This window comes from Letharia lupina, assembly GCF_014066315.1.
Source record: "Letharia lupina isolate WasteWater1 chromosome Unknown contig_24, whole genome shotgun sequence".
NCBI classification, from domain to species: Eukaryota; Fungi; Ascomycota; class Lecanoromycetes; order Lecanorales; family Parmeliaceae; genus Letharia; species Letharia lupina.
Window position 1 is genome coordinate 377,599 of NW_023502993.1, and position 16,448 is coordinate 394,046.

The following is a 16,448-nucleotide window of genomic DNA, read 5'->3' on the forward strand; positions in this document are numbered from 1 at the left end:
TCATCAGGTTGGCGTCGCTCACCTACTATGATCTAAAGCCGATCTCCACCTACTCCACGTACCCTCAATCGCGTATATCTATCTCAGTCCCGCTGCTTTCGGCGTTTCCTATAGTCAGAATGGCAGAAGCCTCACCCTCGCCAACTCCACCACCAAATCCTACCCTCGTCTTGCGTCAGCTGCGTAATCGACAAGCAGCAAGCACGTGTGGATACGCCAATGCCGACGTCTGTACAATCGTCTTTTCCCGTTTCCTTGCACCATCCGTGTCGCTAATACTTTGCACCTTGCAGTGCAGCCATATTTCTGCCCTGACAACAGCGTTTGTGCGTTTGACCGTGCCATGTCGCTTGCCCTCTGCTGTCCCCCGCCGTACATATCTCAGCCTTGCCCAAGATACACCGCGTGTTACGAGTCCAGCGCCATCGCTAGCTCTTGTAGCAGTGGTTGTCTTGCGGATACGGAGAATCTCTTTTGGTATTGCCATCCACTCTCCAAAAAGGTAATGCTAGGACTCTTTCTAGCACTGAATCCGCTGCTGCCCATTGTGTGACGGACTACTACGAAGATGAGGATATTGACCTTACAAGCCGGAACTGTGGTGACACCGCTCGTATACCTTACGTCCTCCATTCCCACTACACGAAAACCGAAGTGCAATTGGCGATTCTTTACTTCAGCTTTTGTAAACGGGTCTACTCCGACTACCCTTGCTTATACGAGTACATACATACACACCTCGTCTAACACAGCTGCCGGGACGCTGCAGATTCTTCTCCCTCTAGCAAATTCTTCGACCACACAGCTTCCAAGCAATGACCGCTGTACTAGCCACTTCGCCGCTGTCCTCGTCGTTGCAATTGCCGTTCCGATCATCCTTGTCGCAATAAGCCTGTTTTCGTTTTGCATGATTCGAAGGCGTCGACCAAGGAAGGAAGAAGTTGCCACTTCAACGCAAGATGCGAGAACGGACGAGGATAAATTCATACAGATGTATCTTCAACAAAAGGCGGAGTTGGACGACGAGCAGCGAAGACATGATCCTGATTCAATTTCCTCATTTCTACTGAGTAGTGTGCAAATCAGCCCATGACCTGACTTACTCGCCACAGCAAGGACGACCGAAACGGGTGCATGTAGTGAGAGACTGGAGATAATAAATCGTCTTAGGTAGCTAGATACTGAGTATGGAAAGATATACGAGTACATCATACATCACAGCATAAGATGTTGAGATCGCGAGATCATACTGCGAGTTAGTTGGCGGGCCGCGTCGGCTAAACCTCGGTCAATTCCACTGTTTACTCTCGGACACTCAGTACATTGCATGATCATTGTTCAACATGTAACAATGGCAACTCAGTATTGTTCCTCATGTGAATTTTTGGTAGTCGATGTCCCCAGAGCCCACATTGCTAACAATTACTAGCCCAGCATTCCGTCGTGTCTCCCAATGGTGTCCTCATCGCAACACTCCAACAGTCCCGCCTGATTGTATCCTCTTCACGCAACGGCGAGGTCATTCGCAAATTTCCTTTGCCTCAGGACTTCGTCTCAAGGTGTCGTTTCCTTCGGTGGTGCGGAACCAATAATCTTGCCAAAGATGCAACGAAAGAGCAAGGAAATGGGCACTGTGAACAGCCAGGGCAGATATTACTTGCAGACGACGATGCGGTCCGGATATACAATGTCAACGATCCAGCATGGCTTGCAGTGATCGATAAAGCTGCTAGCAATTTGGGGAGAATCGCAGAGGTGATTTTCGGACACACAAAGGATGAAATCGTGGTCGTCTCGGACTTTGGCGTCAAGCTTACAATATGGTCTCTTCTCACGAGCCGTGGCGTCGAGATCAGGGATCCAAAGTACTTGGTGAAGTGCTTCCATCACAGGCCGAGGACGGGACACCTAGCAATATTGACGAGGCCTGCTGCGCAGGATGTTCTAATGCTGCTTCAGCCTAAGAGTCACGATTTGGTAAAAAGTGTGGAAATGCCTACAATCGATGCTCAGGAGGTGGCTTGGAGCCCTGATGGGAGTTGGCTTGCTACCAGAGATACTGCAAGTATTGGTTATAAGGTGCTAATTTACACTGCGGACGGACACTTATACAAGACTATTTCGAATAGTTTGAATGGTGTGGACATAAGCTTAGGAGTCAAATGCATGCAATGGAGTCCATCCGCCGGAACTTTGGCAATTGGTGATTATAACGATAGTATCACTATCTTCAGCAAGAACAATGTAAGTCTCTCCACCACTGTGAAGGCGTCTACAGCTTGCTGACTCGGGAACAGTTCTCGCCTATAGCAAATCTCCACCACCCGGCAACGATAATATTGCCCAAAGCTGGCGTCTGGGAAGAACAGGTAAATGCGCTCAAAGAGAGGAGCTATGTCGCCGCACCGCAGCCCGCAAGTCCGCCAACTTCATTATCCTTGGGCAAATCGAACAATCCGTCGTACGGGATCTCTGTGATAGCATTCAACAGCGATGGAACTTTGGTGGCGTCAAGAAATGACGTCGTACCAACCACAGTGTGGATATGGTCGTTGAGTACTGGTACAGTGATTGATGTCCTGATCCATCACTCGCCCGTCAAACAGATCATATGGCACCCTTCACAGTCTGACCTCCTCCTAATCCATTGTGCGATTCCCGAACCTGCAATTCACTTATGGAAGACCACCTGGCATGCACCACGGATCCTGATGCTACCTCTCCTACGGATAGGCGGCAGGCTTGAAGCAAGCTGGCTGAAAAGCTTAAATGACGAATCCTTCAATCTAATAATCAGCTCTGCCCATCAATACACTACAGTCCGCATATCGCCCGATGGTGAAGTGATTGCAGAGTCCGTCCCTCTGGAAGCAGCAGCACTTTCAATCGACACTGGTGCAGACGATATGTTTGACGAAGGAAACTCACTCGATCTATCGCCTATCAAGATTTCGCACTCGACAGTCGAAGTGTCAGGCTATGGAGATGACCATTCTGGGTCCGGCTTTGGTTTCACGGAGGAGATGCTGGACGATACGTTTCACTACCGCAGGCATGTCAAAGCAGTGAATTGATAGAATTACTGATTGCTTGGCAGCGGCAGGATGCTATAAGAGTTTTCTTTCATGATACCTGATACTCCTTTGATATCTCCAGTATTCTAGACGCGATTGATCAATTCCTTCCTGAACATCGGCGTCCAGCTCTCAGGACATGCTCCTGACCGGTCTTGAAGGCGCTTTCATGTATAAATGGATGCTATGATTTGAGTCGGGCGCCGTATGTACACTTGCATCCAATGATCAAATCAAGCTGCGAAATATCATACTCATCAGAGACACATTCCCACGCATTGACGAGCTATATACTATACTTCAAGAATCAACTGAAAGCCACTTTCATCAGTTGTCCTTATGTGCTTGATGCCGACTTCACGTGGTCATTCTCGGTACAGGCAAAATCTTTTCCTTGCCGTCTCTATCTTACTGACCTCTGACCCCGACTCGCCCTATCCTCTCATGCTCTCGCGCCGCGGAAAGCGTGTCTTTTCGCCAACTTTCCAGGATGGTTCTGTGCGTACGTACCCTACATTTTCTGTTTGAGAGAAGGGACTTCCAGTTCCTTCTTGATGGCAGATTGTCCTGATCCTTTGGTATAGGACTTGCTTTGATGGTAGAAGACGATCTCAAGTAATTTCCTTCGCAAACTGTAGAGTTGTTCTAGAAGGAACCCAGTCCTTCCGTAACTTCTTCGACGCAGGTGCTTCGTCTACAGGTGAAAATGCAATCAATGCGGGATGGTCGCAACGTCATGTACGAGGCCCTTCCATATGCAACGATCATTACCATGACAGTCCTAGGTTATGTTTAGAAGGCTTCCAGAATAAGCGCTTGTGGTAAGGAGAAGAGGTGTCGGATCTCATCCTAAATTGACGTACCCATACGTGAACCGAGACATTCACTCCTGAAATATCAACTCGGTAACCTTGGTCACCACTTTACCATTAGCATGGCCCCCATCCAACCTTTCAAATGCCCCCGTGCAGTCCTCGAAATCCCACACACTGTCCACCACCCCCTTACACTGGCCCTCGTCCGGCAGTTTCGATATCCCATCATGAAGAACTCATCCTTCACAACCTTATCCTTCACCCCCCCCCGGCCTCTTCCCTTCAGGCGACTCGAATATACTAACCGAAGTACCCGCATCCTTGACACAAAACCACGCATCCGCCAACGTCTTTCCTCCCAAAGGATCAATCACGACATCCACCAGCCCCTCTCTTCGGGCATATGCCTTCAAGCTCTCACCTTTATAGTTCACAAGCTCTGACACGCCCAAACACATCGTTTTCGCACTGCCAAGCTGCGCCACAACTTCCAACACCACGATCCAGGCCAATTGCACAAGCCGAAAGCCCCGCCTCACCCGCCGCGGCATCAAGCAGAACCCTCTTCCCCAATGGAACCGGAACATCCAGCCCTTCCACACCGGCATGCTCAGACAAGGCCTGCCGAGCCCTTATCGCCGCTTCCACCCACCTCAACTTCTGCGACTTCTGCGCCATCTCCTCCGTCCGCGCGATGGCATAACCGCGACGGTTTCCCGGACGGGACGCGCGCGTGCGAGCGTGGATCATCGCCGGTGCGGAGAGGAGAGGATGGGGGAGCCGTGATGACGGTTCCGGCGAGGTTGTAGCCGGGCGTGGTTTGTTTTTCTCGGATTTTCGGCGGATATGGCGGTGGTCTTGACGTGGATGAGATGGTCGTTTTTGGAGTGGTTGGGTATGGGAACCGGGTGGGAGGGGTGGACGGTGAGGGTTCGGGTAGAGGGTCCAAAGATGAAGGGTTTGGTGGCGAGAGGAGGCTTCGGGATGGGAGATGTCATGGACGATATGCGAGAATCTTGATAGGTTAAGGGAGAGTTCATCACATATCAAAGAGTTCTGGGCTGGATATAAGGAAATGATTCAGGGGAGGCCTTGAGATATTTCAATTGAAGGTAGTTCGATTCCAAAATGTGCAAGCAGGGCCCCAGTAGTATTACTAACCACGGTAGCAAAGTTCCAAGACCTCTCGGCCAGCGTGAAACTAACCCTGAGGAAGCAAGATGATTACAGCGTTCGAGCGCACGTAGCAAAAGTGTCTGCACGTCCTCAGAAATCAATTGCACACTGATGGCAAAAGGCATCCCGAACTTACCCTTCCATGTGATTTTTTGCTTTTTGACATCTCACGTCAATGTTCACTAACTCTGTTGGGACACAAAAGCAACCGTGGCATTGACGATAATCGAGCGGAGTGGTTCACTCCAACCTGCGAGAGTCATCTGTGCTCTTTTGTCCTGACGACAACCGGTGAAATTAAAACCGTCAAACAGAAAGAAGCCATAAGTTCATTGTTCAGTATGCTCTGATAACACATCCTACAAAAAAAGAAGAAAACTTGCTCTATCAAGTGTAAAGCCTATGTTTGCGATGAGATATAACGAACCTCTTTCTTGCGTTGCGGTGAATCTTCCATCTTTGCCTTTCGCAGAAGCGGAATACCTCTACGAAAGGATCGTCGATCAAGACACACAAGCTCATACGATCTTGACCCCAATACCTCTGCCGCTTCTCTCTACCACACTCAAGCCTCCATGGCGAGCTGCGTTAAGCCATCAAAGCAAGCTATCCACGCACTTATGGTGTCACTATTCGAGCTACTGAAGGATCTTGTCCTCAGCTTCATAGGATACTGTGCGCTTGTCATTGCGCTCTGTTGGCTGATTGGAGACATCGTATGGGCATTCTATTCGCCCGGTTGGAACTTCCATCAGAAAAACGACTTTATGGGCTGGCGCTGGCTTATTGTGTTTTGGATGGTCCTCTCACTCTGGGCTGCAAGGTTCGTCCTCCGATGGCGAAAACATCTTGCCTGCACGTGGGGATATCTTGCATGCGTCTTAAGCTGGCTATCCCCGCTATCACCCAAGCCGTATGAGACTTGTCCATGTTGTCAAATAGCCACGCACGAAGAGCTGGCGAGTGACCAAGACGAGCAAGATGACGAATGTGCGGAACAGCGGGGAATCGGGATCTTTCTCTAATTGAGAGAGAGGAGAGAGAGGAGAGAGAGGAAAGCCGTTTCGGACGTGTCGACGGCACGGAGGAGAGGAAGGAGGGGAAGGATTCCGAGTTGATCTGTCGAGATATCAATGTCTGGTATTGTAATAAAGCAAGCACATTTTGTAGGGAATAGATGGAGTAATTGAATTTTGTTCATCAGAGACGACACGACGGAGCTTACCCAGTCCAATTGTGTCCTAAATAGCATATATACCAATTCCGCCTCCCTTACGCACAACAACCCGCGCTCTCTACGCCACCCGAACCAGAGAACCCCTCAACCCCCACCGTCAGAACCCCAAAGCCACCCCACACCTACAACCACACCCCCAAAAGCAAGCGGCAGCCCCACAGTCCCGATAGCGACGTTGCGCGCCAGCGTCCTCTGCTCTTCACCCATCGTGTGGCCTTCCCTTCTCACTCCGTCCCTGAGCATGTCCGGCGTCGTGGCGCTGAGCTCTGTGATGAGATGGCCGAGCGAGGGGCCCGAGAGACGGGGGTTGTGCCTTGCGGAGGCGAGGGTGGTTTCGTCGGCGCGGCGGCGAGAAGTGTAGGCGCGAGCGGTGGTGGGGAGGCGGATGCGGATGGTGGGTTGGCGGAGGAGCTGAGGGTGGAGGGTGTGCCGGCATGCGGACGGGAAGGACATGTTGGTTTGAAGGTGCCAGTTTAATCATAAGATTGTCAATCGCAGATGTCGTGGAATCATGCCAAGCATTTTGCTCAAGCTGACTCAGCAGGTTATGTCTTTGTACAGTACAATCACGTGACTCGAGACGGTAGTGCCTTTCTGCCAGTGGTCCGATCATTTACTGACGAAAAAGACCGTTCGCAGGCAAGAAGAGCTCCAGCAGAGCATCTTTGTACTGAAAGGCCCCTGAAGCACTAATATGTTAGGAAGCTTCGGCCATTCAAGCTCCACTCCATAACAGGCTCTCAGATGTTTAGAAATTCAATGGAATTGGGTGAAGGCTGAGAAAGACTCCATTTTGACTTCATTATGATGCCCATAATAAGCTGTATCTATACCACCTGGCAGCATCACAATAGATATTTAAGCTACATTTCATTAACTAAGCATTCTCCTTGTAATCCTCACCTCTTCCAGCAACCTCTTGCCAGCTTTATCAAGAAACTTCCCAATCCATAGCAACGTCTCTTCCACATATTCCCATCCGTCAAACCAAGTTCACGTCGCAGCCTCAATAGATACGCAACAAACAGTGTACGGTCCATACTGTACTTGACGCTCGCCACACCACCCACGACCAGCAGCCGTAAGATAGGTGACGACGATGTTGGGATGGCTTCGGGTGCCAGGACCACGCTGAGAGAAATCTTGAGCTTCAACGCGAGTATGCTAGAGCTGGTGGCCAAGTACGTGAACTCTTGGAGTATCTCCTTCACGTAGATGATGGCTCCGAACCAGAAAGTATTTCCCAGCTCATCGTTACAATTGATCAGATCACCATCGGAAACATCCTCAACAGGCCCACTCGATAGGAATTTATATTGGATAGAGTATTAAGCTTCAATGAACTCCTTTGGATCCAGTCTCGCATCGCGCGTAAGGAGCGTCCGCTCCATCACGATGGAAAAGTCGCGAGGTTCTATCAATAGGTAAGAACGTCGTGGCAATTGGGTTCGTAATTCCATGTGGGCAGTAGCCGAGACGAGCAGGGTGTCGCAGGCTGGGAGATAAGAATTTGAGTAGATGGCGGGACGGTGGGGCCAGTCGAAGTGGAATAATGGACGGATTACTTGATCGATGGAGTCCAAGAGGTTGGCACTGATGGATTGGTCCGTGCACTGCTCAGAATTTTTGAATGGTAAGAGAAAGGTCGTATTGTTGTTCTCTGGACTTGCTGAGACCTGGCTTCCTCGAGAACTGTTGTAGCACCAGTCATCTGAAATCTTTTACTATTATCCTACGCCAAGAATCAGAGAGACGAAACGTAGACCTAGAGCAGTGACTATAGAGCCAGTGTCGAGCGAGTCGGCTGGACGCTTACGGTATTCGTTGCCGGTCATGGGCAAGCCCGCTGAGAAGAATGGCTTCCTTCTTCGCGTCCGACTTTTGGATAGCAGTCGTGACGCCTTCGTTAAAGACATAGCACAGCCGTGGTCCTGCTGATTTACCACTGTTCGGTAGAAGCTCTTTCGATATTCTGCCACCAGGCTTAAGCTAGGTCGTATATGGAATGAAAAACGTGCCTTATCGAGTGAGGAAGGATATCGCCCTCCGCATCCGCACGAATGCACGATCTTCTGTCAAATGGAAAGAACACCGGCCTTCTAGGATGGCACCTTTATTGGCATCAAGCTGACTTGGATAATATCCTTTGTCCCCAATGATCTAAGTCTACGTCTTCTTGACTCGGCGAGCTTGCGGTGGCCATGATACTCGTCCTCGGCGCAGTAGTAGCTATGGCGAACCATAGTGATTGTGGTGAATGAACACGTACAACATGGCTCAAAGGGTCTTATCAGGTCCAGCACTCACTTCGATGTGACTGGCTCGAGCAATTTTATAACTGCTTCCAGCTTCGAGCGGCGGTGGTTGCTCGGTTGAGTGGTAGACTCTGCGCCAAGACCACTTTTTGCAAGCCCCAGCGGCGTGATACCTTCATTATCCGTAGAATCCGGTGAACAACCGGCGCCAAGGAGCATCTTCACTACCGTCTCATTCGCCATGTATGCAGCCTGGTGCAGAAGCGTCAGGCCTTGGGTGTACCTAAGAGTGTCCGCCGGAACACATTTTCCAGTCTTCAGCAGCATTTCCACTACCTTAGGGTGTCCAACGGCTGTAGCCGCCATTAGAGGCGTCCAGCCATTCTTGTCGGGAGTAGCCACTTGAGCTCCGGCATCAATCAGCACTTTGACGACCAGATGGTTGCCGTGATATGCAGCAAGTGATAGAGGCGTCTCTCCATTGAAGTTGTTCGAATCTATGAATGCTCCTTCATTGATCAAGACCCTGACTACATGTTCATGTCCATAGGTCGCAGCATAAGCCAAAGGCGTCAACAATCTGAAATCCTGTGCTTCCAGAAGAGCTCCAACCCTGATCAGAGAACTCACGACAATTTCGTGCCCGTACTTTGCAGCGGACATTAACGGTGTCATGCCTCCCCAGTCTTCGAACTCTCTCTCAGCCTTTCCTTCAGTTAATTGTCTCACAATCACATCATGACCGAAGGTTGAGGCTAACATCAGCGGAGAAGTCTTTCTCACAGTTGGTTTAAGCTTGAGGTCATGTTTGTTTTCGTGCTGCAGCCACACCTGGTACCATGAATTAAAGCGCCTAGTCTCCATATCGCAGACATAGTACCACAATTCGATCACTTTTCTTTCTTCTCTAGCGAATTTGAAATGATTCTGCCAATACAAAGCTGCATAGATGAGAAAATCATAATTCTTCTCTGGGTTGTATTCATCGCGGGATGTGTCTTCGTCGAATACAGCAAATGAAAGGTAATACAGACATGTACTTGCAAGGACAAGATTGGATTCACTTGGCTCCATAGAGTGTTTCCACACTCCGACCGAGTCAGTACGCTTGATTGCACCAGGGGTCATAGCCCTGGGAAGTAAAAATTCCTTCACTGTTTGATGTAGGAGGTATATTCTTGCATCGAAGATGCTCACAAGGAGCCCACAGAGATTCTTAACATAAGTGCCGAACGAATCTTCTGGATAAAAATCGACTTCCTTCCGAGATGCCTGGCCTTCTTCAATATTGAGGGCCATGTTCATCTCACGCAAATCAAGAGGCCGCACTGCGGCCAAGACTATGTGTAGCAGTTTCCGTGCTTGCTCCGGCTGAGGAGACCGATCCAACATGGCTTCATAAGCTTGATTGATTGTTCTCGGTAGCTCATCAATGAAAGTTCTCATTTTCTTGGGAGTAGCTAGACCGAACCCCTTTTCGACCCTGTCCAACGTTAGATGTAGCCAGAGATAAGTCCGATTCTCGGTTTGTAGAAGGCGGTCCTGTAAAGCAGCGCAAGTTTGGGGGTCCAGCCTTTTCCTGGAGGCGATTTTGGAGACCCTATCCTTGATTACGAGATCGATCTCGTACTTGATCGTGTCGCTTTCGTCCTCTCCGGCCAGTCGTAACGTGTTCTGGTCAAAGGATTCCTCTATGTCATAGTAGGGTCGACTTGTTATCAGGAACTTGAGCCGGCCTTCGAAACTTTCTTGGGAGGCGTAGAGGTCATTCAATGAGCTAATCAAAGTCTCTTTATCCCTTTCTTCACATTCGTCGAGCGCGTCGAAAATGCATACGACTTCACCGGCTTCAGGATGTTGAGCGACTGCTAGCAGCAAATCCCACACCCAGGCAAATGATAAAGTTAATTGGCTTCCATTCTTTTGATAGATACCCACGGCTATCCGTAGTAAAGCACGATTTTGGATGCATAATTGATGTAACAGAGCGCATACAGCATGTGTAGCGCTCCTTTGCTCAGGGCTATCATCCTTGAAGAAGAAGTAAGCCGTGGTCAGCGACAAAGTGCTTTCCAGCTCGCTATCGACGAGCGACTTCGATAGTACGGACTTGCCGCAACCAGGATCTGCGGTCACCCAAAGAAGGTCTGAAGAGTCATTCTCTGCCCACTCATGGAACTTGTCATTGTTCAAGAACCATTGGCAGGTACCAGGCACACGATCGGGGTTTCGGTTTTTACGGTCCTCATACGTTGAGTTGCAGAGCGCCTGAAGGCACAAAGACTCTTCATCCGTCCTGTGCCAGCCTCTTTGTTCTTCAATGGCTTGTTTTAGATCAGCTGCGATCTGGTCGGTCGTGTGTTGTAACTTCCAGTAGTGCTCCTCCTGCGATCGGAAAAGATCGTCCATTCGGCGTTCTTGCTCTCTCCAGGAGGCATCTACTTTTTCGGTACTGACGACATCGGAGATTGCGCTGCAACTGGACTCTGTTGTCTTTATCTCAGCAAGCATCGTAGACCAATCATCCGCTTTCAAGACATCTCTTCCATATCGCACTAGAGCATTTCGTGGAAGTTGGCACACGACCCGAGCTTGGTAAGCTAAGATTTGCGAGTAAAGCTTTGTGACTTGCATCTCGAATGAGCGCTCAAGCTCAGGTTTATCATTGGAGCCAGACGTTGCAGAACGCGTCGATATATGCTGCTGATAAATCCCCTCGATGACGGTGAAGCGAGCTATCAGCGTAGAGATGTAGTCCAAGCCATCAACAAGAGCCTTATTTTGCGATGTAGGGTTGAGCAGCAATGGTAGTAGAAGCGATACACCAGCCCATGCCAGCGCAGCGTGCGGATCTGCGCTGATTGCTGAGGATACGAAACCTTGAGCCCAAATCACAGTCTTCACGACTTTGTCCACTTGGGCTTTGACCTTCACTGTCTCTTTTCCCAGTTGAAGCCTCCATCGAGTGTCTTCGATGACTTTGAGTTTCTTCACTATCAAATCTGACACCTGCCTTCTCCTATCACGACTTCCCCAGTTCACAGATGTTGATGGTGATGCAACTTCGTTGAGCTCGGACAGCAAGATCCTTTCGTATGCTACCAGCAAATGTCTGTTGCTCTTGTCATCACGTAAAAGTCTGTGGGCTCGATCCCAAAGGTCTTTAGGCTGATCTTCCCCTACTAGAGAGTCATAGGGGACACTTTGGAGTTGCTGATCCTCGACTCTGAAATTCTTCGACCTCCACGGAAGATGAGGCATATTTACAGAAGAGATGGCTCAAGCAATGTCTGAAAATGCGAGAGGTTGGCATACAAAAATTATAAAGTGACCATCCAAACTATAAAGGGACCAGCATATTCATCGATTCGCTGAGGTGAATTGGCAGCACTGGTAGATGCAGCCTTCCATATACGTAGCACTCTGTCACAGCCTTGTGAAAAGTCGGCATAGGAGGGGCAGGAAGCGAAGCCTTGGCGGCGAGGATCCTCACCAGCGACCCGTCGACCACGATCAAGACCAATAACCTGCAAGCGAGCCGCCACTTGACCTTAGAAGGCTAGTTCACTTGTAGGCTTCGGTCGATGTCGTTTAGATCAGTAATATGGCTTCTTTCTCCCGGCCCAGTACGGCACGCTTTCGAGCTATTGAAGCCATAAGCACTATCGTCATGCCTGACTGCCAGTTGGTCATCAGTCGACGATTCCGATCTCTATGAAAAGGCTTGACTCGCTCACGCCGTGGCACATATCTATCAATTATCAAATAACACCACGCTTTTGACTTTGCCGCCATGTCAACGTCTGCGCCATCACCCGAGATATCCCTACCCGTTGCTCCACCCCCATGGACCTGCAAAGCGACAGTCTACGTCCTTTCTTTCTACCACTTCGCCTCTTCCGCCCTTCCTCTGGACATTGTCTACGACCCTCTCGAGCTCCATGCAGCGTCATTTAGCTCAGAGAAAGAGACAGGGAAATATACCGGCGGTCTGGGCTTCGCGCAGATCGTCAGATACAGCGAGAGTCCTGTAGGCACGTATGACGAGCTGGCCATACTACCAGGCTTCTTCTCATCCATTGGGCCTGATGGCAAGAAAGGGAAGGATTCGAGGATAACAGGAATCTGGGTCAGCCAAGAGGCAACTCTGATGAATGGGAGGAGGAACTGGAACATTCCAAAGTATGCTACGCGTCTATTCCTTTTACTGTGATAGGTGAACCCCGATTCGAATCTTACCCTCTACAGGCATCTAGCGCGCTTCAGCTTCACCCCTTCAGACCCATCTACGTCCTCCCCAGTCAAAGTCGAAGTCTTTCGGGCGGACCCCAGTTCAACACAACCCTTTTTCTCCGCCACCATCCACCCCATAAGCTACCTCCCCTTCTTTTCAATGTCTAGCACCTGGCTCTCCTACCTCGGTATCTCAACCCACATACTTCAGCCGCCTCTACCTCAGGGTGACCCTTCTGGAGTTGTCGTTAGATCAGAAGATTGGAAAAGGTCGCATCCCAAGCTGAAGACTAGCAGAGCCAAGATGGTGTGGATAGACATGAAGCAGTCGGACGAGGGTTGTAAGGCTGCTGAAACCGCGGTAGGCCAGGGTGAGGGGGATCCGCTATCGACAAAGCATGAGAAGGTCTATGAGAATTGGTGGCCAGGTATGAGAAGGTGGCATTTGGGGCTGATTTGTGAGGATAGTATATTGCAGCTTGGTCAGCCCGAAATATTGAAGGGATGACATTTTCTACTACCGTTTCAGGGTATCCGATAGTCCATTGGCCTCACCTCTGATTGCCATTGGCTCATCGTTTATCTCCGTTGTGAACTCGCTCCTGATGTTCGCGTTTGTTCACTTCCTCACGATTATAATTTTGCAGGGCAATGCCGAAAAATTCAGATCGTCTGTTGACGATCAAAATGTCGAGGTCAACGCCAGCATAAGGCTGTCTGTCTATGGGAAAGACCAAAGTCTAGAAGTGCGCTAAACACACTCTCGGTCTTGAGAGGATCGGGTATCTCTTGAAGTCCTGCGCTACTCGTTGTCTCTGGCAGCTGAACAAACGTTTTACATTTGAGCGTCGACCACAGTCATGCCAACTCCCAGAAATCCAAGTTGATCTCCATACAACTCACCTCAGCTATTTTAGGTTTCACGAAGGAAGTATGGGTCCTTTGTACAGAGATATCGGGCGTATATACAGCTTTGCAAAACATATCACTGACTCAACTCCACTGAACTCGCATACCAGATCAAAAAGCTATCAGACTAAAGTATCATCCGACAAATCCGCGCCCTGTCTGGTGCCAGAATCTTGCACCGGCTCTGGTCTCTGTACCTTGACGAATGCATCATCCCACCGTTTTTCTGTCTTTGTATGAAACGAGTCTTTGTCAATCTGCCCGGCTCCCTCCACAATCGTACCATCCGGTCTCGGAAGAGCGTCTTTGCTCTCCAATTTGATCGAGTCCCTCGGATCACTCTTGAAGATGGAGAGGTGGCGTAGCTGAGGGGTGTGATTGCTCGAAGACCTCCAGCGCTTCGGGAGGATTGCGTTCAAAACAGGTAGAGAAGCGGCTACAATTCCAAAGAATATATCGACGATAATCCAGGCCAGCTCTTGTCGAAAGGTCCAGGAGAAATCGAAGTCGGTATAGGTGCGAGCCTGAACTACCTGTCTCATCACGCTGCCAATGCAAGAAAGCGAGCCGATGGAGAATAGGAAGCCCAGTCTGATCTTCTTCCCGGTGGACATTCTCATCTGGTACAGAACGATCAGTGGTACAGTCAAGAGGGCGAAGTCAAAGGTACTGTGGATGATGGCTAAGCCATATCCTAGCTTATTTCCGTTAAGACACTTGTTACCCGTAGGGTGACGGCCCAAGGCAATGAGGCTGAATTTCAGGTCGACGGGACCGGTGCATTGGAAGAGTTCAGTGAACAGGGCGGTGATCATGAAACCAACAATGAGAGCGAGGAAAACATAGTGGGCGATCATCCATCTGTGGGAGGTGAGGCCTGTCAGGCGGCGATTGAAAAACACAATCGAGACTTTGATCAGGCCAACCGCCATCCAGAAAACCACTATGCCAATGAATCCAAGCTAGAAAAGAACGAAGCGATCAGCTTCAGCTGCTCATGATGATATCCTCCTCATCATCTAGAAGGACAACAAACCTCGTAAAACCAATTGAGCTCTTGATATGTCATATCATAAACATGCTTCCCAGCCCCCCCATAAACCACCTGCCCGATCGCTACGGCCATGTACGCAACTGTGGCCAACGCAGCCGGGACGATGACAAAATCATCATACCCGACCTTCAGATCCCTCCGGAAGTACCTGAGGCCAAGGCGAGCAGCGGTGATCAATATCACCAAGGCCATCGCAACGGCCGTGGAAGCAATCATGCTTGGGCCCCGCGAGACATAGGGAGAGTTTGGCGGCCGTTGAAGGGGTGATGGGAAGCCGTGACTGGGATTCAGCACCCCGTCCGGTATGCCGAGCGAGCGGGCAAAGCCTCGGATTATGAACCAGTCATCTTGGTTGTTGGGAGGTTGGCCGAAGAGTGCAGAACCTGGGGGCATGGTTCGTGTGAGAGGAATGTAGGGTCAAGGGAGGAGAGGATGCGTGAGAGAAGACAAGAGTGGTTCAAGAAGGTATGGATGATTTGGACAGTGAAGAGGGTCGGAGCATGAAGAGGAATTGTATAGAGAGCCACTTGATGCAGTTCGAGGGGGGAAGGTAAGACAACTCGTTATATAACCATGAACGCCTGCCACAAGAGCTTGCGCCATGGTGCACGATGAGGGAATCTGCTTCCCCTTCTTTGAGCTTGAGCGTTGCAATCGCGGTGACAGTTAGTTGACAGGAAGCTTTCGGTAGGAAACCTCAAAAGACTCTAGTCCGACTAATATCTGTGGATCGAATCAATTTCCCAGTTTCCCCAGATTTTCAACTGGCGTCTTCGGGAAATAGAGAAATTGTCTTGGGGGTTGGTTGGTGGGCGGGAAGCCTGGCCGACGGTAGTGTGGTGTTGGGGACATGCGGTGCGGCGTTGGTCCACGCCAGAAGCTTAGCAGTAACGTCAAAGGAAGATTTCCAGGGGTACGGATTGGTGCGCGTCTCGGCAAGGTTTCTAGGAACGCCATGTGCTCTGGGCGTCCAGGGGTTGTAATGCACGCTCACCGTCCCCACGAGAATTCTCCGACAGCACGTGAATCAAAATCCAAGCGAGTGTCGATCGGTTTCTTGGTTTGGGGGGTTCGTGCGCTGATGGGACAACAATATAGCCCCTACGAGTATCCCTGCGATGTGTAACATTCTGGGGTTGCGCCTAGACTTCATAGAATCGCAATTCAATGATAGTAACGAGTGGATTCGTAAGAAAGTTTGTGGGTATCGCGATCGTTTTTGTCCATTGAGAATTTTAATGCTTTGCCGAAGGCATTTCTCGCGGAAAGTCGCCAGGTCATGAAATAGGTACTACAGAGGTCTGCACCGAAAGTCCTGCACCCGCACTAGTGCAGCCCTAACCCTACTTTCGGAAAGCGGCCCTGTAGAGGGGAAGCCTAGAAATATCTTCTCACAGCGCATGGATGGGACTTTAGGTACTTCTTTTGGCTTGATAGGGGCATTAAGCCCCGAAACCTGGCTAGGGCTAGGTGCGATTCCGAAGAACTCCAGACGCATTGTCCAGGTAGCCCTTTAGGTGGGGCGTTATCCGACGTCTGAGCGCAAGAGTCTTGGCGGGTGCAGGACTTTCGGTGCAGACCTCTGTACGATATTAGGCCATTCAGAGCTGCCGTCTGACAATCAAGCACGAACCCATTTGACAACCACAACCCTGTGGGTACATGGGTAACCTGTCCCTGTCGTTCATAATCGAC

At 50.0% G+C, this 16,448-nt stretch overlaps 5 protein-coding genes across 5 annotated transcripts; 2 read left to right on the forward strand and 3 right to left on the reverse strand.

The window, feature by feature from the left end:
- Positions 1–907: 907 nt before the first annotated feature.
- Positions 908–3,074, forward strand: HO133_006347 (uncharacterized protein; the record flags this gene model as incomplete). Its single annotated transcript, XM_037297245.1, has 3 exons — positions 908–1,073; positions 1,430–2,244; positions 2,298–3,074. 3 exons carry the CDS (start codon positions 908–910, stop codon positions 3,072–3,074), a joined length of 1,758 nt encoding a protein of 585 aa, XP_037147370.1.
- A 5,040-nt stretch (positions 3,075–8,114) lies between these two features.
- HO133_006348 (uncharacterized protein) lies at positions 8,115–8,545 on the reverse strand (the record flags this gene model as incomplete). Its single annotated transcript, XM_037297246.1, has 2 exons — positions 8,115–8,274; positions 8,511–8,545. 2 exons carry the CDS (start codon positions 8,543–8,545, stop codon positions 8,115–8,117), a joined length of 195 nt encoding a protein of 64 aa, XP_037147371.1.
- A 60-nt stretch (positions 8,546–8,605) lies between these two features.
- On the reverse strand, positions 8,606–11,818 carry HO133_006349 (uncharacterized protein; the record flags this gene model as incomplete). Its single annotated transcript, XM_037297247.1, has 1 exon — positions 8,606–11,818. One exon carries the CDS (start codon positions 11,816–11,818, stop codon positions 8,606–8,608), a length of 3,213 nt encoding a protein of 1,070 aa, XP_037147372.1.
- Positions 11,819–12,350: 532 nt separating this feature from the next.
- HO133_006350 (uncharacterized protein) lies at positions 12,351–13,545 on the forward strand (the record flags this gene model as incomplete). Its single annotated transcript, XM_037297248.1, has 3 exons — positions 12,351–12,739; positions 12,806–13,228; positions 13,320–13,545. 3 exons carry the CDS (start codon positions 12,351–12,353, stop codon positions 13,543–13,545), a joined length of 1,038 nt encoding a protein of 345 aa, XP_037147373.1.
- A 276-nt stretch (positions 13,546–13,821) lies between these two features.
- HO133_006351 (uncharacterized protein) lies at positions 13,822–15,146 on the reverse strand (the record flags this gene model as incomplete). The annotated part of the gene is made up of 2 exons (XM_037297249.1): positions 13,822–14,661; positions 14,736–15,146. The coding sequence occupies 2 exons, from the start codon at positions 15,144–15,146 to the stop codon at positions 13,822–13,824; spliced, it is 1,251 nt and encodes a 416-aa protein (XP_037147374.1).
- Positions 15,147–16,448: the final 1,302 nt, after the last annotated feature.